Genomic DNA, 24,916 nt, shown 5'->3' on the forward strand with positions numbered 1-24,916 from the left:
TTTATGTGTTACATTGAGAATGGTCATGATATTGAAAACGAGATATGTTTTCAAGCTTCTGTTCGATTGTTGTAACATTGGATTTTATATCACGTCGACTAAACTATTTATAATTGTTACGAGCGCTGTTACTTCGCACTACAACAACGTGCGTTGTAAAAATATTTGCCTTGAGGGAGAAAAAAAAAAAAATGAAATAAAAATCCGTACAAACGATGACACACTGTCACATACATCACGCAAACTTTCGAAGGATATATTGGTAACGAATTTCACGCGTCACGGGTCGAACACCGATCGTGAAAGAACGAACGCGTATGAATTACGCACTACGTGAACGCGTCGATTCATCACGCACCGTTTTACATTTGTCACCGATACGTTCCGTTTATATCGCTCACGATGTCCGATTAGAAATTGGAAAAACGAGCAGCGAAGGGAAGAAACGGTTAATTAACGCGCACGTGCACGCTCGACAATTTCCAGCTTTGTTTTCCCAGAACAAACAGTAAAAGAAGCAAATTTCTTTACAATTATTTATTTATATTTGACGCAATATTACGTAACTTGAGGAGAAATATTCTCGTGTAAGAGCAATAGGAGCAGGTGATTTTTAAGAATACTGTTTATTTATTAATAAACCGGTTGTATGAGACTGGACCTATTTGCAATGTAAATAGGTAACGTAATTTCTTTAATTCAGTTTTTGTGGTTTGACAGTGTCACGTGTACTCTGACAGTGTAGCATGTGTGAGCAGTAGTCAGAGTGCAAAAGTGTGAAGAAATCTTTTTCGAAAGACTCGAGCTATTTTCGAAAGAGGAGCACGAAAGATTGAGAAGTTGTAGAAAGTTGAAGAAAATTGCGTTTGGAAGAAAAATTGATTCTCCTCGGCCAGGATAAATATTGCCAGGTTGATATTATTTATAATCCGCTGCAGTAACTTTATCGTTTCGTTGCTTAAGAGTAGCTACATATTTATAAATTGCTTTTTACAGGGAATATTTCATCGTGAAAGATTTACGTTTAAATATGCTCGTGTAACAAATTATAAAATAAATGTACGCCATTTATAATTAAAATTTCCTCGCTGATAAATTAAACGAATAACAGCGTAACGTTTCGTGTTTCAGGCGATTCCACGCAATTAGATCTCGATGGATTGCTGTATATCGGCGGTGTGGGCGCTCCATTTGCACCCCTAACAGTCCCTCCAGTACTATGGACAGGTGCCTTGAGACAGGGTTACGTCGGTTGCATGAGGGATCTTGTCATAAACGGCCAACCAATAGATATAGCTGGATACGCTCAGCAACAGGATTCTGGTAAGAGAATATTCCATATTTTATAGTCGTGCACGAACATGGAGTTTCCATTTCGTTGAGAATAATGTAGCCTGTCAATCTTCTGATCGCTGATCCTCGAAACATGGAAGTTCGCAAAGTATACGTTACGCCAGATTGCAATTTGTTGTGTCAGGATTGTATATATATCTTATAGTGGAAGAGATTCTATGGAGGAATTACAAAAATTTAAGTTTCCCTCTTTAAAATCGCTTTTAATTCAAAATAATAATTTTAGGAATTATTGATGGTATCGCAGATTTTTTTTTATGGAAGTTAATGATTATAATGTTTCGATTTTTTAATTCATAAAATTAGTACTTGGTGTTGGTAAGCTATATAATTTTATTGATTCATTCAAGAGTCAATTAATTATTTTGTTTGTCTTATCAAGTTTCCTTTTTTAAAATCACTTTTAAATCAAAATAATAATTTTAGAAATTATTGGTGGTATCGCAGATTTTTTTTATGGAAGTTAATGATTATAATGTTTCGATTTTTTAATTCATAAAATTAGTACTTGGTGTTGGTAAGCTATATAATTTTATCGATTCATTCAAGAGTCAATTAATTATTTTGTTTGTCTTATCAAGTTTCCTTTTTTAAAATCACTTTTAAATGAAAATAATAATTTTAGAAATTATTGATGGTATCGCAGATTTTTTTTTTATGGAAGTTATTGATTATAATGTTTCGATTTTTTAATTCATAAAATTAGTACTTGGTGTTGGTAAGCTATATAATTTTATCGATTCATTCAAGAGTCAATTAATTATTTTGTTTGTCTTATCAAGTTTCCTTTTTTAAAATCACTCTTACTTCAAAATAATAATTTTAGGAATTATTGGTGGTATCGCAGATTTTTTTTATGGAAGTTAATGATTATAATGTTTCGATTCTTTAATTCATAAAATGAATACTTGGTCTTGGTAAGCCACATAACTTTATTGATTCAAGAGTCAATTAATCATTTTGTTTGTCTTATCGAGTTTATTGAATTGTTATGAGTAGATAAATATTTTAACAGTAAAGATTTTTCATTGGAGTTTGATCTATTTTTTATTGTAACATCGTGACATTTATTTGATGTATTATTCAATTATAAAATTCTTTAATCATACATTGTTATTTGGAGTATAGATTTAAAAAGATAATATAAAATATTGTTCGTATATATAAAATATTGCTTATATCGATATAAAAGAGGACGATATACTGCAAAAATATGATAAAGTAGTTTTTATAATAGCGTTCTACTTTGTGCAAAACAGCCGCAAAATGTTGACCTAATTGTACTCCTTCGTGTATCGTACAATATGTATAGTACACATACTGTGTTTACCAGTTTCTCCATTTTTTACCATTAAAGAAACATGTTTACCTCCACAGTAGAATAATCTTACTGCACGCAAAACCAATAAAAATAATGTTACTGAACATTCACATACACGTAGTATTATATTAATATTCATACTATAGAAAACATATATTGTATACATATAATTATATGAAATTTGTATTATAAACTATAATTTAATTGACATTAATATTGTTGCAACATGTAATTACCTTTTTCCCTCCCTTTTTTAAGAAAAACAAAATGAAACACGACAAAGCATTGAACAGTAGTAAGGTAGAAGAAATAAAAACAACGATATTAATTGTTAAATATTTTATTTATTGTTGCTAAATATGGTTGAAAAGTAAGAAGATAAAAAATCGGAAGAAAAAAAATGTATTTTTAATGGTAAAAAAAGTTTTCGCTGCGGACAGGATTCGAACCTGTGCGGGCATAGCCCATCAGATTTCGAGTCTGACTCCTTAACCACTCGGACACCACAGCATCTGTTCAACCAATACTCTCTTTCGTTATTTACCCAGTATTCCGACACGTTCACTAATTCTGTTCTTTACGTAAATGTTAGTTTTTACATATTTTATTAATTAAAAAATATATTCACTATTTGCACTAATATACATAATGTTACTTTGTTCAACGATATTCATCAGCATTTAACACTTTCATACCAGTGTAAATCTGGAAAAATATTCTTCTGTGTGGATTTGGTTAATCCGAATCGGTCATCGATTATTAATTACACGTAGAACGAACATTCGTTCATACTGTCTTTCGATATTTATAAACTGAATATTTATTTAAGCTGCAAGCCAACATTTAGAATTAATCTTACGTAATATTGATCCTCGGTGAATATTTCACGAAAATTCAAATTCGAACCTAATACCCAATTTAATATTTATAATACGAATTTTCCACTTTGAGCGCGACAGTCGTCTGTGTAATTTAATCCCGTCGTGCTCCATTTCTATTTTAATTCGTCCACGTACTTTCGATCACCTACTGCCTTGGAAACTAAGCGATTGCGGGTTTTGTTATAAGATGGTAATGGCAAAACCCGCAATCACTTAGTTGCCATCCCAATACAACTGCGAATATTTCAAAATCGCTTTTAATAATTTTCTTCCCACAATTTTCGAACTTTATAATGCTCGTATAATCCCAATGTTTCGCTGATGTAGTCTGTCGATTATTAAATCACAAAAATAGTATAGCAATTATTATAGTAATTATTCGTCGAACCTAATGTCCAATTTGATGTTTGTAATATGAATTTTCCATTTCTATTTTAATTCGTCCACGTACTTTCGTTCGCCTACTGCCGTGGAAACTAAGTGATTGCGGGTTTTGTCATAAGATGGTAATGGCAAAATCCGCAATCACTTAGTTGCCATCCCAATACAACTGCGAATATCTCAAAATCGCTTTTGATCATTTTCTTCCCACAATTTTCGAACTTTATAATCCTCGTATAATCCCAATGTTTCGCTGATGTAGTATGTCGATTATTAAATCACAAAAATAGTATAGTAATTATTATAGTAATTATTCGTCGAACCTAATGTCCAATTTAATATTTGTAATACGAATTTTCCATTTTGAACGCGACAGTCTTTGTTATTTAATTCCGTCGTGCTCCATTTCTATTTTAATTTGTCCACGTACTTTTGTTCGTCTATTGGCTTGGAAACTAAATGATTGCGGGTTTTGTCATAAGATGGTAATGACAAAACCCGCAATCACTTAGTTGCCATCCCAATACAACTGCGAATATTTCAAAATCGCTTTTAATAATTTTCTTCCCACAATTTTCGAACTTTATAATGCTCGTATAATCCCAATGTTTCGCTGATGTAGTCTGTCGATTATTAAATCACAAAATAGTATTGCAATTATTATAGTAATTATTCGTCGAACCTAATGTCCAATTTGATATTTGTAATATAAATTTTCCATTTCTATTTTAATTTGTCCACGTACTTTTGTTCGTCTACTGCCGTGGAAACTAAGTGATTGCGGGTTTTGTCATAAGATGGTAATGACAAAACCCGCAATCACTTAGTTGCCATCCCAATACAACTGCGAATATTTCAAAATCGCTTTTAATGATTTTCTATCTTTATAATCCTCGTATAATCCTGATGTTTCGCCGATGTAGTCTACCGATTATTGAGTCACAAAAATAGTACAGTAATTATTCGCCTAACGACGTTACTGGTCGTATACGATGTCACTGGTGTCAGTGAAGTGTTCAGTGGGATGGGAAAACTTGAACCAAGAGCAATTGTCACTGTCTACGTAATTTCGTTTCTCTGGACAATTTTGCAGGAGCTGTCAGACCGGCTTGTCACACTCAAACGTCCCACTGTGCTTCACAACCCTGCATGCACGGTAGCCATTGTCTCGAGGGTTGGAACAGGTTTCACTGCGATTGTACCGGAACACAATACACTGGTCCTACTTGTGGAAAAGGTAAAGAATTTTTCTTATAACGTCACTTGCTCTGTGCACCTCGTACGATATTGCGATATTTAAAAACTTCGTACGTTGCATGGTAATCGTAAAGAGAACATGCGTACAGTTATGCTTACTTGTTAATACGTAGCGTAATTGCGTTCCTAACGAAAATCATGATTTTGACGATGGAGTTTTAATCATGTTATTTAAATTATCCGAGCAACGGGTTACCAGTGTAACGCAATAATCCTGCGAGATAATAAGATAATGCATTCTAATGCAACATTATTAGAGGCGTAATAGCAGCACACTTATTTCCATTACTTTTATTCACATTATTTCGTTATCCTCGATTTTTATCGTTCGAAATAAACGAAATTACATACACCATGTTATTACGTTATTTTTTATTTGGGAAATAACTCGTTTTATAGGGAAATAACAGATGCGCTTTGCTTTATATTAGTTTTATTAAATTACGTATGATCTATTTTGTTCTAATCAAAAACACGTTTGTATAAAGACGTATAAAATTGTATAGAGATGCATTGTTTGCAAAAGAAAGACTTTTACGGAATAAGCCAACATATCATTAGCGCATTTACGTTCGTACAAATCAGCTGATCTTGTCTCTGCTTTCATCCAGACGCGTCAACGTTGCACCTGAACGGGACGCAACAAATGACAGCGTTGATGCCAGAGGATTCGAAAACTCAGACCGAGGAGATTGTAGTTCGCTTCAAAACCACCAGACCACGTGGCCTTCTGCTAGCAACGAGTTTGGAAAACAGTTCGGATCGACTGCAAATCTTCCTGGAAGAAGGCAAAGCGAAGATGCTGATTCACATCGGGGACAAGGAAAAGGTGAGTCGACGTGTTTCCAATTTTTCGCAAGTTCCTTCCCAATCGAAAGCTTCGCACCGATAACCAGGCAGTGGCATTTAAATCGCATTTATCGAAAAAGAAATAGAAAATTCGTTTACTTCATACGCCAGATATACGTACAAACGTGTAATGTTTTACATACAAATCATATTTGAAGCTTTATCAAAGAGTTGTAATAAAAAAAGAAAAATATACATAAACCGATTTACAATCGACATAATCGTCAGCGGAGTGAAACTCCGTTTTTACCGCGTACGAAACTCACAGCGCTGAAAGATCCCAACGTGCTCATCAACCGTGCAACTCTCAATTTCAAAACGTTCGCCGTTTTTGCCGCTACAAAACTGCCAGTGGTAAAAAATTGAATTTATTACTACGAGCATTAACCGACTACGAATTTATAGCACTGCCGAAAAAAGTGATTTGATTTCCATCGCTTTTTAATCGACATGCTCGGATCATCCGTGCTGCCTTCTTATCACAGCAGCTTTGATTTACGAATCGACGAACGTCGCAGTCTCAAATCTCGTTCTCCAAAAGATACGACGAAATTACGTCGAGGCTTAACAAAGAAAACAAGAAGATGAACTTTCGTCAGATTTTCGCCAGCTCGATACTTGCGAAGTTCTTAGTTAATAATGCTACCTTTTGGGGAAAAGTGGCTGCAGCGCTGGTTGCCTGCCGGTATTGTTTAAGCCGGTCTCGTTAGAGATCCGAGAATATCGTAGTACCGGTAGAAATAACACAGTAGAATGCTGTAAAAGAATATTTCGTTACGTAAAGCATTTCAGCCTTTTTGCGGTGAAGTTGTTTCTCTTACCGCAGTGCCACCAACAGCGTAATATTCAAAGAAGAAGCTTTGCTAAGGGAGGGATGCTGGTCTAAAACCAAAAGCCTTTCGACGAGATGTTCCGTGATTTAATTAGTTATGAGACTCGCGGCTAGGCTAAGAAAAAACGAAAGGGGATTTGCTGTTGTCAGATTTTGACTTTGCTACTTTTGGACCTTGTGTTGAAATTGTTACGTTAACTAAGTATGCGAGCGTTCACTTAGTTTTAACAGAGAACGCCGCTTTATTTTCTTCTCTATTATTGCTATTGTATACAATATTAGTTGTTGCTATTATTACTATTGTTATATGCAATACACCGCCACTCAGAGGCATCCGAACGCTTGCTCAACTTAAAATCAGAAGTAGAAACGACGCGTTGGTAAATGATAGGTCTGTTCAGTTCACTGTTTAAGTACAAAATTATGACACAAAATATGACAATTATTTCACAGTCTGGGAAATCTGACACCTGCAACAGCCGCTCTAAGCTTAGGAAATGTGCCGACAAGATCGGGAAACTGCGCAGACTAAGGGAGATCTCAGACGATCGCGAAACTGTACAGTCTCGCTCTTAAAATAAATATCGTTCGTGTGCATCGTGGATTCTTAGTAGCAACGTGCGAGGCATTGGCGGTGCTCAGAGCAAATTGAAATCCGCCGGTTCCGTGGCGCGCGATAACGCATGAAAATTCCAACGACCTTGCTCATCCCGAGCACGATCGTAATTCATCGGTTCATTCGGCTGGTTTTTCCGCCATGGAATAAATTGACTGTAAAAATTCAAATCGAACGAAAATAGACGCGGCCGATAGAGCCACGCGTGTATTCATAATTCATAGCTCGCCCGGAGCTTCAAGTCCTCCGGCGGAAGGTGCTGCTGGAACAGAGAAAGGCGCTAGACGTTGCACCGGTGCGTACAATATTCAATCGTGAAACAATAGTTTGCTTGCTGTACCTAACTGGATGCTAGGTTCCCGTAAACTGATTTCTGGTTTAAAAAGATTCCCATGGACCAAACTGTTATCGAAAGAACGCCCGCAGAGTCTTCCCCTCGGTCCTCACGGCAGAATTTACATTTGTAAATTCACATTTTTACTTAACTTAAGTAGCAGCAGGTTTGTTTCGCTCACCAAATATTATGTCCAGTACTCTGTTTTAAATATTTCCTACACCTCTGCAGATTTTCTGCAGTTTTGCACATTACATGGATCTTGTAGATTTTGTGGATTTTGTTTAAGAAATGCTTGCACGTCTGGACATTACACAAAGGATGAGCTGTTTTCTACGTTTTTCACATTGAACTCTTTGATGGCGACAGAGCAACGAGTAATTGAGAAGATCGGTTGAAGATAATTTTTGAAAATAACGTCCTAAGAGACATCTGACCAATATCTATCTTGTACTGTATAAAGGATGGTTAGAAGCAAGTCACAAAAGAATGTCGAAGATAATCCTTGTCATCACGAGGGAAAATATCAGCTGTTCAGCATAGAATGATAAAAAGATAACAACATTTGTATCGTCGTAGAAGAAGAAAGAAAACGATAAAAAGATGGTAGCAGGAGTGGAAGCTTAAAAGCAGGCACACGTAGCACTACTGTGATAATTATCGGGGTGTATCTTGTCATACGTTCTGCCGTTTATTTCTCCATAATACTGCGACGAGCGTTGCAGTTTCCATTGGAGGAAAGTCGGCATGCTCTGTGTTCGTTATTTAATCAATGCAGCTGTCTGCTCGCTTCATTTTACCCGAGTCCAATGTGTGCTTCGCGTCACCAGACGTTTCGCCCTTCTGCAAACTGGAACCGCGAATGCGAGCAGCTTATGTACGTTGAAACAACACTGTGCGTGCTTGCAAGTTACCAGCGAGTTGTTTCCAATTGCAGTGCCTCTGAAATTTCGAATATGCCAAGAGTTAGGGGAACGCGTTTCTTCGGCTGTTGGGCCAAAAACCAGATTAGAGTGGCGGATGATCTTGGGAAAAATTGAAATAGCCAGATAGTAGATACAACAATTTATTAATATTGTAATGATTAACGAAATGATAGCATAAATGTTTGAAGCAGTTGTTTCTGCTGGGTAACGTGAAATAAACTTTTAGTCGGCAGGTTCTGATAAAATGCTGTAAAATACATCAGACACCGTCATCGACGTAATTACAGTCAGTGGAAACATTTATGCAATTTCTCAGAGTGAACGTTCTCTAATTGAACCTGGAAATATTGCGAAATCGAAACGAATAATTTCCACTTTAATTTGATCAACTAATTTCCAATGTGTTTGAAACGCGTTTATTTCGACTCGATCAGCGTGTGCTTTACAGCTTCAACTATGTTTGATGCGGTTACGCGCTGGAATGTTCAGTGCCAGACAAGCAACTGATGTACAAGCGTTGCAAAGATTGTTGTAAAAAGTCGAAGGCAGGTGAATTAGTATATAAATATTATGTTCCTGTTCCTAGGAATAATTTATTATATTAATATTTAACGTATTCATTATACGTTCTTCATTATATAAAATTTAGAATAAGTTAATAATTCTTAGAGCTGTTAATAGCTTCTCCAATGATTTTTACATTGTTTAAATAATATTAAGGGCACGTATTATGAGCAAATGTTCGTTGAAAATCTAATAGAAAATGCTGGCAACTTTCGAGCAGGCACCGTGCGTTGGAAGATAGAAAGAACAGTAGTTAGGCGTGCGAGTAATTTTGAATTAAAATTTCATTCAATTTGCCGCCGTTTGAACAAATCTCCTTGGATATTATGTTAGACGTTCCCAATGTTGTTAGCGAACGGATTCGTCGGTGAAAATCGAGTTCGGAATACAGTTGCGAGCGCACACATTCCCATTCCCGGTGGAAACTAGTCGAAGCTGTAGAATACAACCGCGTGCGATTAGAGGAGGCTGTAATTTACGTTTATGTTTCAATCTCGGCCTCTACACGGTCTCGATAATTGAACGGAATAATTGATACGGTAATGAACATTTCAATTACTCTGGCCAAGCGTGAGTTCTCTTACAATTATATGTATATACCAAGTCTGTATGTGTTGAGAAAAATTTGCATACGTAACGTCGTAGCTCATAAAGAGAATGGAACCAAAAAGTAACGGAAATTCGTCTAATAATTAAAGATTGTAAGGGGAAAAAAGGCGATGAATCGTATTATTCTCTGATCGTATTGTTTTACAGAGAAACAATTTGAGGTCGAGTAATTTCATACTGCGTCGATAAGATATTTTATGTTGCGTTACGAGAGCTCTGTTTTTATTTCGACTTGGCTGCTGAAAGCTTTCAAAAGTTAAATTACTGCGACCATAAGCGAAAGAAAGTTGAGAAAGTACAAAGTGCTAGAGGCAGGTTATTTCACTGTTTTATCCTGCATACATAAACATAATGTGACTATAAACATAGAACATAATTATTTTTTCTACAACTGTCTAATATACGACAAATAAAACTTAATTTTGCTGACTGTACACTGTACGTGTATAGCTGCCGCTGTACAAGATATCTCGATTCAGCAGATTTAGCAGCTCGCGTAATGTTAAAATCCTTCTTTTTGAACATAAAATTGCATCAAAGTGAGTAGAGTAATTAATAAAGCATCTCGTGTAGCATAAAATTCATAAAATTTAACAAGAATGGACTTAGCTTGTTCTCCGCGAGCTTAAAAATTCAAAGCTTGAACTCTTGCAATAGGAAAATTATTAATCCAATGTAAAATATACTCCGCTTTTATGCAGAATTTTTAGAAAAAAATTTACATTAAGAGAGAGTATTAAATGTATTAAAATACATAATGCAAATTCGACGGTGTAGATGGTATCACTGCAAATCTTATCAATTAAATAAATAACATTGTATTACATTCGAATTGCGTTCACATATGTGGAAATAGATTCGCAGCTGTCCGACTAGTAAACAGATAGAAACGAGAATTAGGTCAGTGGGTGAACGTTGTGTGGCAATTAAATGGGTCGAATTAATTAACGGTGCGCGAAATTACCTACCCACACTTGGGTTATAAATTGGAAAACGAAATTGGGAAAGGACCCGGTGAAACGTTCGAATAACCAGCACGAATATATTAAACTGCAAAGTTGAACTCGATGAACCTCGTGTCTGTAATTATTGATCTTAACTTGATTGAAACTCGTCGACCGACAGATTTTTTTAATCACAAATATCTCAGTATTCCCTTATATTCGTATTAAGCAATAAAAGATAAAAGGAAATTGAAAGGAAGAAGGTTAAAAGAAAAGGAAAAATGTCGATGGAGAATTTCAATTTGTTTATTTGAAATTGTTGAAAATCGAATTGTTGAAAGATTATCGTTGCATCATAATGAAAAAAGGTAGAATGTAAATGAAAGTGAAAGATTCGGAAATTAATAGAAGATAACTGTAGGTAAAATTGTTGAGCAATTTTAGACGACAGAAATGTCTACATTGTGAAAACAGAAACTAATATTATTACGTAATAAATTCTTCATTTTTCGTCTGCAAAATACCATAAGAAATGAAGTTCCCATCGTTGAATGAGATTGCAATGGATAAGCAGAAAATAAGAAGGGAAACCAGTATAATTAACTTAAGAATTAAATTATTAAAACTTTACAAGCATCGATTTGTTCGATTGACAAAAATAGTTGAGCTATTAAAACTTTATTATTCAAATTATAACGTTAGAAGATGAATTGTAATTGGCAAAAACAATTGAATCATTAAAAGGCTATAATCGTAGAAAATATAGTTATAATTGACAAAAGCATATGGATACCTGTTATCAATATGGTAAAAACTGTTCAGTTAAAAAGTTAGGATTAATTTAGTGCAGTTATTATATACGAGTATGAATTTTAAATTTTCCTCCGTTCGCCACTGTGTATTTTTTCTCCTGTATGGTGGAAACTTCTTTTTTCTCGCTGAAAAAGTTTCATTATAATTATATAACTTTTATTCTATAGTTAAAATGGTATTTCTTGCTTGTTGGTTAAACTATAGATGAAAGTAGGACGAGCTATGCGATAGGGGAGAGGTTGAAAGTTGACGAATTTGCATTAAGCATCGATCGATAAAAGAATCGGCGATCTGACCTCGAGGTCGGCCAGCGATTTATTTTTCGACCAAGTGGAAGCATCGCGATTGCAAAATTACTCGTTGCGTAGATATGCAATGCTATAGATCGGAGAATATTCGTAATTTAGATGATGAAAAGTAGACGAAAAGCTTAAAAAAAAATGATACTGCGTTTAGAAATTCCACTCGATAAAACCGTAAGGCGAGCTGTGCGATTTTCTGAAAAATATATTTTTAAAAAATAGAGTAGTATATGTAATATGTAGACTATATTTGCTTGCAAACGTTTGCAAATTCTTTGGAAATTTTCAGTGTGATAGGAAGTTCGTATTTGTAAAATTCTCTGCTTATGTCACTTTCGTGAAATCTCGATGCTTCTCGCATAAATCTGCTCGATACGATTAGGATATTATCAGAAATTAAATTAAAGGATTAAATAGAGAAAATTAAATAACAAAATGAAGCTTAATAATAGAACAATAGTAAAAATTAACCGGTTCTGTAAACGCAGCTTTTCCCATAATTGCTAGGTTTAACTAATTACAATTATCAAATAATTAAATTAACAATTCTTCTACAATACTCTTCTACAAAACTCTGGATACGATGAGTATTTTGTTTCAAAAAATTCGCGTTTTAAATCACAGTATCTGAAATTGATATCAAAATTGATCGTCTAAATTGAATGAAGATGAAAGGGAGATACGAATACAAAGATGGTTTTCCCTTTCATTTGTCAAATATTTTATGATTTTTAAGTATCAGACAGTAGATTAGAAAACAAGATTTACCGTGGAAGCAAATAAAGCGAGATTCAATGAGGCGATCGGACGTACGCGGAAATGTATTTGCGTGCAATTTGCACAAATCGAGAATCGAAACACTGTGAATAGAGATGCCAGTGAATGTCGAATAAATGATGGAAACAATATGAACAAGTTAGTGCTGCAAGCAGATGGAATCACCGGCAGAACTCCATTATCTGCGTTACACGCGTATGCACGTGTATACACGTGTCACAGGTGATATATGCACGTACAGTTATTCAAGCTAATTACGAGGGCCCATTATCTAGATAATATACAGATCACTATGATTTTCATTGGTATTTAATATAAGGTAGGTTCGTTTCAGTAACCCGGACCATCATAAATACATTTAACATGTCAGTTTTGTCTCTTTTTCTTTTCTGTCGTATCATAGCAGTGGTTGTTCTATAGGAAATTTAGATGAAGTGAACTGTTAACATATTCGTAGCTTGTGAAAAGTGCAGCTATGGAAGGCAGTTTTCTTATTTTAAATCGACGTAGGAAACTTGGAAACGCAATTTCAAAATTCATTAGTTAATGTGCAAGAAATATCGGACGAATTTTAAACTTATAAGCTGTTGAGTAGAGAGCACGAAGTTTAAGTTAAAACCAGTTCTATCGGACGTTGTTGGATGAATGAAATCTTATCTAGAATTTTCATGGCCGATAATAGCGTTTTACTTGGCCTAAAGTCTTTTCAGCAGAACAACGTGTAAAATTTTATGGCGAAAAACCAGTTTGATGATATGTTTTTCCACGATATTTTCGTTATGGAGAACTAAAGACTTGGTGGCAAAAAATATCCCATCGTATTTTACATATCTTGATTGGATATAAAAATTCTCTGCGTGCGAAAATAATCGCGAGGTTTCTCATAAAATTTCTGAAAAACTCGTCGAAGACAAATAATCCCAAAGTTTTCATTAAGATATTCTAATTAAGTTTTACCTCGATCCCTGGAATATTTGCGGTCCTGCAATCAGCATCAACCTAACATACTCTTCTCCTAAAATTTGCATCTCGCCTTGTTGGTCGTGGAAAATCGATTCCAATGACTCGCGAAAATATTTGCACATTTGCCACGGAAAATTTTTATGAATATATTATGCGCGTTATACGAAGCTTTTTGAAACTCTAAAATTTTTAACCGATCTGAATACGCATATCAAAGTCACAAACAATTTATTGCAAATGTACGTTTATCAAAAAGTTGTTATACGAGGCTTACCAATGCAGCGAATAATTAATTGGTCGTACAAATACTTTGGTGATCTTTGCAAAGTGTATACTTGTACAGTAAATATCTCGTAGCTTCCAGGGATATTTTTAAACTCCTTCCAAACTTTGCCAACATAATCATAATTAATTAATTCTGCCTCGTTATTACGTAACCTATTACAGTAATTAATTATTACATAATACTGCATATTATTGCAATAAGAAATTTCAAAACACACGCGGTATATCCACAAAAGGTTTCCACAAGGTCTCAAATACCTTCGCGAGCTTGTCTAACTTAACTCTGTTCTCAAAAAGCTCCTATGTAAGTGAAATATTCTTCTAAATCGCTGTACGGTTTATTTATAAAATGTTCCTACGGAATGTTCAAATACTTTCGCTGCGAGTGAAACAGGAATTTCGGCAGGCGGAAGAAAACACGGGAGGAACGGAGGGGAAAATGGAGGGAAATACGATTAGTTGACCTAAAGAGATACCGTGGAAATTAGCGCACGGAGAGCGGAGCTGATCAGGTAAGCTGATTTGCCGCGGAGAAAATTCTTTGTAGCCGGCTGAATATTCAAATAGCGAATTTTAATTAAAATTTGCCCCCGTTCGTCAAATATTTACGATCCCCTGATCAATTTCCGGGAAGGTTCCGCTTCCGCCTCTACGCCCCCAACTCGTTCAACCTCTCGATCCCTCACTTTTTTCCCCATTTCTCTCGATCGTCGCGTTCCGCATCATCTCTATTTATTTTCTTTCGGCTACGTCCGACGAGTTTTATCCGTGGAAAACAAACGGACCGGAAGTAATGTGCCGGAGTCGTCCTTGGAAATAATTCTTCCGGAGAGAAGCGAACGAACGACTCCTTCTCTCTTTCTCTCTTCAGCTCGTACGGTTGTTTCTTTTCGCGAGAAGAGCGCAGCCAGCCAAGTTGTCGCGTCTCTCTCGCTTTTTTCTTCCTCTCCTTTACGATCGCAGATCGTTCTTCCGGTTTTCCTCGAGAAGGAGGAGGAACTTTTCCGCCGATGGATCGTCGAAGGAAGAAGCAATCGAAGAATGAACGCGATAAGGCGAGAAACGTTTGCTTCACGAGCTCGTGAAAGACTTGGGTGCTCGACACAGATATTTCCTCCATTCGGACCGTGTTCATTTTCTCTGCAACGAGAGACCGGAAGTCTACCCGCTGCCATTGTAACCTGCTTTTCGTTCCACGTTACACGTAGAACACTCGGCTCGTTGTACGAGCTTATTTCAAAGGAAGATGTCGTTTGGGTTTGTTGTAATTCGCGTACGCGTTGACTACAGAAGATTCCAGGCGAGTAAATCCAGCTTTTTCTTCTTGATTCTTCGTAAATCAAAAGCTTCTCGAGTTAAGAAGCTTGTTAATTCAATTATTTTCGTAAATGTAGCAAATTTACATAATACATAGGGAATTGTAAGGGAAATTTCTTCATTTTTTATTCACAGAAACTACTTACGTAATATTTATTCGGAACATTGGTTGCAGAAATTCTACGACACCAAGCAGCTGTAGGATGTAAAGATATAAAAAGATATAAAAATGCGATAATCACATAAAGTGACGAGATAGAAAGCCTAACTAAAGGAAACGTAATTCTTCGTTTCGTCGTTTCGAAAATATTTCATTCTTCGTTTATGAATAATGAGCTATAGAAACGTCGAATAAATTCTAATAAAATCTGACGTTATTAAAAATTCGATGTCACAGTTTTGATTGATCGATCGTTGTTCGATCCTAACTGCGATCGATGACCGTTGAATAATCGTATTAAGTTCACGTCTGCGATCTGTTTCATTGATTGATCGCAATTACAATCGGCAAAGGCCTGTTGTCGGTGCACAATGCGTTATAATTAAACACAAATCATCGTATGAAACGCTATAAATCAAAAGCCGCGTTCAGAGAAGTACTTTGGAGAAAAATGCAGCTTCGTACCTGTCGAATCGCACGGCACAAACGGAATCGCCAACTGATTTATTAAATTTATTCCGTGGCAAACAACATATATCCATATATATCCTGCAATTAGCTTCAAAACTTGCATCAATTTCGCAGTTCTCGTCTGTGATCTCGTAGAGTCGAAGAACTAAATTTGATTAAATGCCATGCTCTTTATTTTTCGTGAAACTAGCTTTTTCGCGATTTGTTCTTTTTTCTTAACTTGTCCCATATAAAGTGTCTCTCTTTCACAAACATCTCTTTTATAACAACCCGATTTTTACAGCAACCCGATTTTCCAAACGCTGTGTAGTCTTCGTCTTAATAGAACAGAAGGGAGCATTATTATTATTATTATTAAATATACGATAAAAGGAAAGAACTTTTACGAGAACTTGGCGATCAACGATAATCGGATCTTCATTGGCAACGCGAATTTCCCATTATTCCAATACGCGTGTCTGTTTAACAGGCGTCAAAACTATAATGAGCGAACGAGAGTCAGCGGAAAAAGGTACGAAGCTCGCGTTACGAACCTATTTTTAAAGAAACCTGTCCCTTGCCTAACCCTGACCCAGCGAAATTGTTTATGGAGCAAGAACTGCGTCGAATTTTCAACGATATTTTTAATAATCCGCCGATCCTACCAGCCAATCAGCACCACCAGCCTTGCGATAAAACAACAGGTAAAAAGACGCAGGCCGTCTGACGATCGATAAACCCTATCGCGTGGCGTGGCATGATTGAACGCTTTATGCAGCTGCGATTTCCTGCGCCGAGCCAAGCGGAGCCGATGAATTCGATAAAGCTGGATCGAGCTCGAGCACCGCGACAAAACGTCCCTTAATTGCCGGATTGATTCGTAGGTAACGGCAGAGACGCGCGATTATCGGAGCGTGAGTCGGCGATAAAGTTGCCCCGGGGAGGACCGTAATATCCGTCTACTGATAGACTTTCTATGTAATTTCACTTGGCTCTCGCTGGTAAGAGTGCTTTTTCACGTCGCCTCCGTGAACCTTCTCAGCCAGTTTGGCTGACGACGTCAGATTTCAAAGCTTTTGTTATTCCAATCGTCGCTGCCGCCGCCAAGTTGCGCCTTCTTCTTCCCCCAGCCAAGTGAAGATTCTGATCTTGCGAGGACAAATTGCAGCAATTCGCGGAATTTCTTCCTAGCGAGATAATTAGATATTTGCAATAAGGAACAGTCGGCAGATTTTTATGAGCTCGGGGTATGTTATCAAGGTCAGGGTACTGCACGATTTCTGTCGGTCTTAGCTTCAGACTTTCCCTAAGTTGTCACTTCGACTTAGAAGCGTTCGAGTCAAGTCAGGATTCCGATCTCGTGTAGACAAACTGCTGGACAATTTGTAGAGTGTTTTAATAGCAACTTTGATGAGAGTAGAACGAGGAGGAGCTGGTGGATTTTTATGAGCTCGGAGTATGTCATCAAGGTCAGGGTACTGCACGATTTCTGTCAGTCTTCGCTTCAGACTTTCCCTAAGTTGTCACTTCGACTTGGAAGCGTTCGAGCCAAGTCAGGATTGCAGCAACTTTGTTTGTTGTTAATAGCAACTTTGATGAGAGCAGAACAATTAGGTGTTTAGAACGAGGAGGAGCTGGTGGATTTCTATGAGCTCGAAGTATGTTATCAAGGTCAGGGTACTGCACGATTTCTGTCAGTCTTAGCTTCAGACTTCCCTAAGTTGTCACTTCGACTTGGAAGCGTTCGAGCCAAGTCAGGATTCCTATCTCGTGTAGACAAACTGCTGGACAATTTGTAGAGTTTTTTAATAGCAACTTTGGCGAGAGTAGAACAATTAGATAATTAGAACGAGGAGGAGCTCGGAATATGTTATCAAGGTCAGGGTACTGCGTAATTCGATCAACCTACATCATGAAATTCTAGCTCCGAAGAGCGTGGCTATGAAAGAGCATTCTAAACACTCGTTTGATATTTCATCGTGGTTGTTTCTTCCGTCTAGACCTGGCGATTTTATGAAATATAAAGAAATTGATGTAATTACGAAATTACGACGAACCATTCTTCTGTCCTTCGTGAGTTAACACTTCGTGTTCTTAAATTGCGACACGGCATGCTATTATAACGTGTTATATTTTTTAATATCTGTCATTAACCTACATCTGCTATCGCGTTCATCGTTAAAAGACCAGAATCCTCCTCGAGAAGGCTAAAACCTAACAGAACTGAGCTTAATAAAACAACCTAATAATTATGATAAATATACTGAGATATGTAGAATTTTATGTGCTAGACTAGGTTAGCTGCGTAGTAGTGATACTTGTATGTGAATATCAGTGCGTGGGAGTATGTGTGTCTCGAAAATCAAATGAATATAAACTGTTCAATTAACAGTCATGCGTGCAGATGTGTATCGATGAATATCTTTGAAATCGCTTATCAAATAAATATATAACTATTCTAATATGAATTCTAAATGTAAATTTAGTGTTCCTATACCATTATTTATTAAGATGCAAAATTCTCAACAAGATATGTCTCTCCTTCTTTCATATGTAAATACATCACTTTTGATTCTGTTGGACTAAAATCGACAAACTATGTATCTCAGAAGAGAATATACTAATCTCGTCTGGAGATGATAATGAATTTGATTGGGGACGAGCGTGTGACTGTCGTCGATCGGAAGCTCGCCAGCCGCAGCGATTGAAAATAACAGTGAAATTTCACAGAGGCGAGCACGAGCGATAGCTGGCGGTGCAAAGGTGACGTCAGATGACAAACGTGTGTCAGATGCCACGTGATAGATGAATATCGCGGCTGGCAGCGTAGACCAAACCAGTTAGCAGATAGTGACGAGTTGGCCGGATTTATGGTGGTTTAACCAAACGAGGAGGCTCCGTGTTGTTAGTTTATCGATGCTACACCCCGCTATGGTTAACTGTACGCGTATCGAGGATCGTCGAGCGAGCTCTGAACAACGGGACCGTGCATACATTTCACCTATCCTCTGGCGTAACGAAAATACACACGCAGCCAAAGCTGTGGATTTGCCGTAATCGCCACGCCGCTCTCCCTTTACAATCCTCCTGTCCGTTTCTTCTAGAAAATTCCATTTTTGTCGCGTTACGTTCTCGTCGAATCGTAAGATTTTGTTTACGGTGCGCGCTAAACGAATGGCCGTCTTCCCAGCTCCTTGCGAATGAGACATTCTCGCAGCACGTTATTTAAGAGCGATAATCCCTGGGAATAAAAGAAGTTACCATTTACCCGGAAAACCATAAAATGGGACGAGTGCAAAGACGAAAAAGCGGTCGAACTTGTCGTGTTTTCGGCATTTAATAAAACAAAACGATAATACTGATAATAATATAACAATCTGGTCTAAAGCACAGCCCCCATAAGTCGTGAGAATGGAAATTTTTCTACCGAATATAAAATGAATAATTACAATTTCTTATTTATTAATTGTCATTTCCTGTTTATTAATTGATGAGCGCGTGAAGGTAAAAGGTAGGACGATTTGCGTGCTTTGTAGGTGTCGCGGGCTACCACACGGCCGATAGAAAAATGCCACCTATGACACAAGTGGAATTCGAAATTCCGTCATAGAGTGCGACCGACCGAGACGAACACACGTCCCACTGATCACGTTGCTTTCCGCTGCCATAAATCGCAGACGGACTCGTTCGTCGTTGGGCGAAAATTATTTCAAACTGCCTCATACGTCGGTCGTGCGTGCAAACTCCCAAACGATACTCCACGTTTCGGCCAATCGACTCAGCGATATTTCCACGCGCTGTCGTTCCATCGACGAGTACTTCCCTTCTTTCCGTATCTCAAAGTAACACGACGTTTGCCACGTGCTTCGCTTGTAATTCCTTTGTCGTGCAAAATTGTGAGAATACACAGAGCTCCGGCTGAGTCTTCGAAAATTTCTCCTACGAATCGTCCACGATACGATCGATTTATATGTCACAGTATCTTTTATAATGCGATAATTCTGCAATAGAATAATTTTTATTGCAATTAGAACACGTTCATTCGCTGCAGTATACTCGAGAATTGTAATTGTAATGGGAAGCTGATCGCGAACTCCGCTCGACAGAGTAGAATTTCAGGTTTTCCGTTTGCAGGCCTCAGGGCTCTCGATTCCTTGGAAAGTAGAGCAAAAATTGAGCTCGCCTCGTCAGATGGCCGATGACCATTTTCCTACGCAGTGATCGTGCCACTCTGCCAAACCAGTGCAAACCGTAACAACCGGATATGGCAGAAAACGCGCCTACCAATTCAGAAACTACCCTGTCGCTACATAAATCGATGCCTTCTATCGACAAAGATATAAAGATATTATTTGTAACGAGATTGTTGGGTCTGTTTGACACCGTCTCACTCGCTTCTCGTCGTTCCTCAACGTATCTGAAACGCCACGTGGACGTTTCCGCGGCTTTCTACTAGGTCGCCCGGGAAGTTTCTTTCGTTTTATAAAGAAACAACGGATGCACATCTTTCGTTTTATATTATTTTATCAAATTAGGAATTAGAGTCACAACGTTGGACAGATTAGATCTCATGTTTGTGCAAAAGACGTGTCTGCGAAGGAAACGCACTTTTCGGACAACCTAGTATCTTTCCCTTCGACGAAATAAATAAATTCTGTTCCTCAATTTATTACTTCGCAATCGATGAAATTATCTGAAATTATCTGAAATTAGCTGTAATTAGAAATCAACTGTTACGTAACGAACATATCGCGACGCCGCGTGGAAAACTAGAAAACGAGAAGCTTGAAGTTCAAGGAGAAGCATTAAGCTCAGGAAAGAGTTAAGGGCTTAATGAACAACCCTTGAAAAATAGCCTCGTTATACTTTCTTAATGGCCCGGCGATCGCACCGTGCTAATTGCTCACGCTCAAGTGTCCATTATTGCATCCGCACGGTGTAATTCAATCGGCACGTTCCCGCCCGAGATATTTTCATCGCGCGAATTTCCTCGGCGTTCCAGCTGTTTCATCCTGCAACACGCAATCAATTTCGTTTGAAGGCGACCCGTAAGCCGAAGAATGGAACGCAGGTTGCAAGCTTGCGGCCAGCTTATAATTCTGAATACGATGAGAGCGAGATTTTGATTGTAGAACGTGGTTTCTGGCCGAAACGGTTCATAGGAATCCTAATTTAATTAAACCCGCTTGATCGAAGTTCGAGACAAATTCAGCTTTGGAATTATCCTTCCGTGCTGATTCACCGCGAACGATAATATCGCCACTTTTTATCCGATCTCGAGTAATTATAAAATTAGTCAAATTAGTCGTAACGTTGACTTGTATTATAATAATACAAATTTAATATTAAGTTATCCGATTCGTGTGGTGGGCTTCTATAGATGCGAACAGCATTAAAAAATATAAGTAGGAGAAATTACTTTAAATATGAGAAATACTTTGACGAATGTAATGCGAGAATGAAAAATTTGAAAAATGTTTTAATTACGTAACGAGTTATAAGGTTCAACAAGCGCTCGCACACAGCAATTTTAATTAAAAGCTCCAGCCTGGCTTCTCGCTTTGTTCAAAAATAATAACAGATCTCTGTCGCAAGCAGCAAGAAAAACCTGTTAAACGTGTATTTCCCTTTTCACTAATGCCATATATTTCCCTTTATTTTCAGACACTCGTCGCCGGACAAGGTCTGAACGACGATATGTGGCACACGCTCAGGTTCTCCAGGAGGGCAGCTTCCTTGAAATTCCAGATCGACGACGAGCCAGCTGTTAGAGGTAAGTCGATGAACAACTCTTCTCGCGAAATACTATTTTTCCATTCAACACCGTTTTTCCATTTCGTACGAACCATCGTTCGACATCGTCTTACGTTGACCCCTTAACCTACAACCACGGGCATAGCCCGTAGTACGATGATCGGACCAAAGGTAAATCGGCCCAAAATTCTCGAACGTAAATCGTGGGTTAAATCAATTCAGTCGCTCGGGGTTCACTCAAAACTGATTGCTCTACTTCGTACAAATTGGCACTTTTTAATGTCAAAGTACGAGATTATTAACTGCCAAGGAATTAATTGATCTTAGTATGCAAGGAATTCATCAAGTTGCTAGTAGAATCGGTCGAGACACGACTTAATTACCGGTGGCTCTGGACAGGCAAGAATTTCATGTATTCAAGTGATAGAAAGTGCGATAAGTCAGACGAAGCGCGATACTTTGCAAGATCCCTCTCTATCAGCCGAAAATTCATGCGGAAAACTCGTCTAAATTGGGCCAATTTACGCGTCTTCCGTTGTAGAAATAAAAAAGTATAATTAGGAAAATAAATTAAATAATAGTCAATTCTATCAGCCGAAAATTCATCCGGAAAACTCGTCTAAATTGGACAAATTTACGCGTCTTCCGTTGTAGAAATAAAAAAGTATAATTAGGAAAATAAATTAAATAATAGTCAATTCTATCAGCCGAAAATTCATTCGGAAAACCCGTCTAAATTGGACAAATTTACGCGTCTTCCGTTATAGAAATAAAAGAGTATAGTTAGATAAATAATTAATTAGAAAAATAGATTAAATAATAGTCAATTTTATCAGCCGAAAATTCATTCGGAAAACTCGTCTAAATTGGACCAATTTACGCGTCTTCCGTTGTAGAAATAAAAAAGTATAATTAGGAAAATAAATTAAATAATAGTCAATTCTATCAGCCGAAAATTCATTCGGAAAACTCGTCTAAATTGGACAAATTTACGCGTCTTCCGTTGTAGAAATAAAAAAGTATAGTTAGGTAAATAATTAATTAGAAAAATAGACTAAATAATAGTCAATTTTATCAGCCGAAAATTCATTCGGAAAACTCGTCTAAATTGGACCAATTTACGCGTCTTCCGTTGTAGAAATAAAAAAGTATAATTAAATAACGATAGTAATTGTCGATTCGTCAATGCAATTACGCTTTCGTATATCGCCTACGTTTCTTATAAATATTATAGTTCGAAGTCTTCCGGAATTTCTATGAGAATGATTTTTTAAGATGCAGCCAATATATTGGGTTGGCAACTAAGTGACTGCGGATTTTGCCATTACCAATTAATGACACGGTCCGCAACCACTTAGTTGCCAACCCATATTTTACTTTTGATATGAAAGAAGCCATTCTATTTGAAAGAAACTTTTGATCGATCAAGTGCTTCGATTATTGAGCTTTCTGACGCTTGTGCGTTTAATAGGCTCGCGCCACTGCAATTCTAAAATTGTTGTTAACGGAAACAGGTGGATAGAATATACGCATTTTCATTTTGCTTGTCTCAAAATTGTTCTTAACTCAATTAATCTTCCTACTTGCCAGTGTAGCCTTTCAATCTGCAAAATTGTTAAAAATTTAGAAACAAGTTTCAGGAAGACACTGAATGAACAAGAGTCTGAAAAGCGTGATACTTTGCAAGAAGATCCCTCTCTTCGCCTCAGTTACGCAAACTTTTCTACCTTATTATCTTCTGCGCGATATTTCCGTACGATTGACAACGACACTGCATTAACGTTCGATACATCGATTCGTCAACGCGATTTCAAGCAAACGCGCGTATCGCACAGTTGCAATATTATCGCAATTCACTGTAGATAGAAATCTGGACCGCGATAGTTCACAATACAGCGTTCAAACCATCTCACGCACGAACGAAGTGAGATATCTGAATTCAAAAAGGCTCTTATCAAAAAAAAAAAAAAAAAAAAAAAAAATACAGACAGGTAGAAAATTGAAAGCCTATGCGCCAGACCGAATCATCTTGGAAACTCGACGAATTTCCGACTAAGCCACCTGCATAGACCACAACGAGAGTAACGAGAACGCTGTGAATTCAGATCATCCTTGTTCATCGCGCTATTATACCAATCCCTTTTTGGATTTTCGTGCGAGGTATTTAGTCACACATCGGTGATCTCGTTGGCGCTTTTCAAGGAACAAATACAAAAAGGGGTTGCCGTGTTCAAATTCGAACTCGGTCGTCTGCAACGAGCCAGCTCGAATAGAGAAAATATTTCTATCCGGATCGGTTTTATCGCTTTTTCCTACGCGCACGTCTATCAGTCGGTACGTTGTAAATCGATATTTTTTGGAAAGCCAACTGCAGAGGCGATTTTCCAGCGGCCAGAAGAGAGCCACTGGTCGCAACTAGAGCAACGATTTTTGTAGAATGTCAAAGACGAGGTGTCTTTGCTCAGTCGATGACGTTTTAACTGCATTCGCGTCGATCTCGTGGACAACGCTAATTTCATTAGTCGAATTCCCTTAGCGTTGAAACGCTGAAAATAAACTGTACAATAGCTACGTTCGCGAAGATCGATTGGAATGTCGTAACTTAATTCGTGAATTTTCAAATTACTTTTGAACTCGAATTGGTTTTGTCAATTTTCGTTTCTAAAGTACAGACGTTTTTCCAATCGGTAGAGAGACGATGCTGTGTAGCAGTTTGAGGTTTGCATAACGCGTTATCGTACAGGTGCAACAATATTTGAAAATATTGCACGTGAGAAATACCGTAAATAATATTTTTCCAAGGTGTGTCAAAAATTAAGGAAAAAAAATCGTAGTGGGAAATGGAAGGGAGAATCGTACAAACAACGTGACACGTTCTACCACGTAGTTTGTCAGTGCTGACAATTACGTTTGAACTGCGATCAAGCATTTCGTTACTGTGCGCCGTGTGAGACGCGTAATTTGGCCGGCGAGCGAGATATTTTGGAAAGTTGTTGGAAGCGAGACGCCTTCGGCGTACCTGCGAGCTGTAATCGCGTTAAAAAGTCACGATGATATTTTTGCTTTTGTTGGAACGTCAATGGCGAGTTACACGCAGATAGCTTTTGGCCAGGTTTTTCGTTTTCAACCGAGCGTCGTTCATTTTTTATTGGATGCCTCGCGGTGACGTAAGCTTCCGTTGAGAGCAGAAAATTGGATCCCAGGTTTATGTAATATTCATTTCCAACA

General features: G+C 37.5%; 1 protein-coding gene and 1 non-coding gene across 2 annotated transcripts in view; one reads left to right on the top strand and one right to left on the bottom strand.

Moving 5' to 3' along the window:
- Nrx-1 (neurexin 1) overlaps positions 1-24,916 on the top strand; it is a 600,022-nt gene that overhangs the window by 454,259 nt on the left and 120,847 nt on the right. The window contains exons 14-17 of the mRNA XM_033349833.2: positions 1,132-1,323; positions 5,030-5,173; positions 5,805-6,022; positions 21,599-21,707. Coding sequence (XP_033205724.2) covers positions 1,132-1,323; positions 5,030-5,173; positions 5,805-6,022; positions 21,599-21,707 — 663 coding nt within the window. The remainder of the gene's footprint in view (positions 1-1,131; positions 1,324-5,029; positions 5,174-5,804; positions 6,023-21,598; positions 21,708-24,916) is intronic.
- Positions 3,103-3,184, bottom strand: TRNAS-CGA (transfer RNA serine (anticodon CGA)). The gene has a single exon. It is a non-coding gene; the product is annotated as a tRNA-Ser (tRNA).

Source organism: Bombus vancouverensis, chromosome 17 (assembly GCF_051014615.1).
Source record: "Bombus vancouverensis nearcticus chromosome 17, iyBomVanc1_principal, whole genome shotgun sequence".
NCBI classification, from domain to species: Eukaryota; Metazoa; Arthropoda; class Insecta; order Hymenoptera; family Apidae; genus Bombus; species Bombus vancouverensis.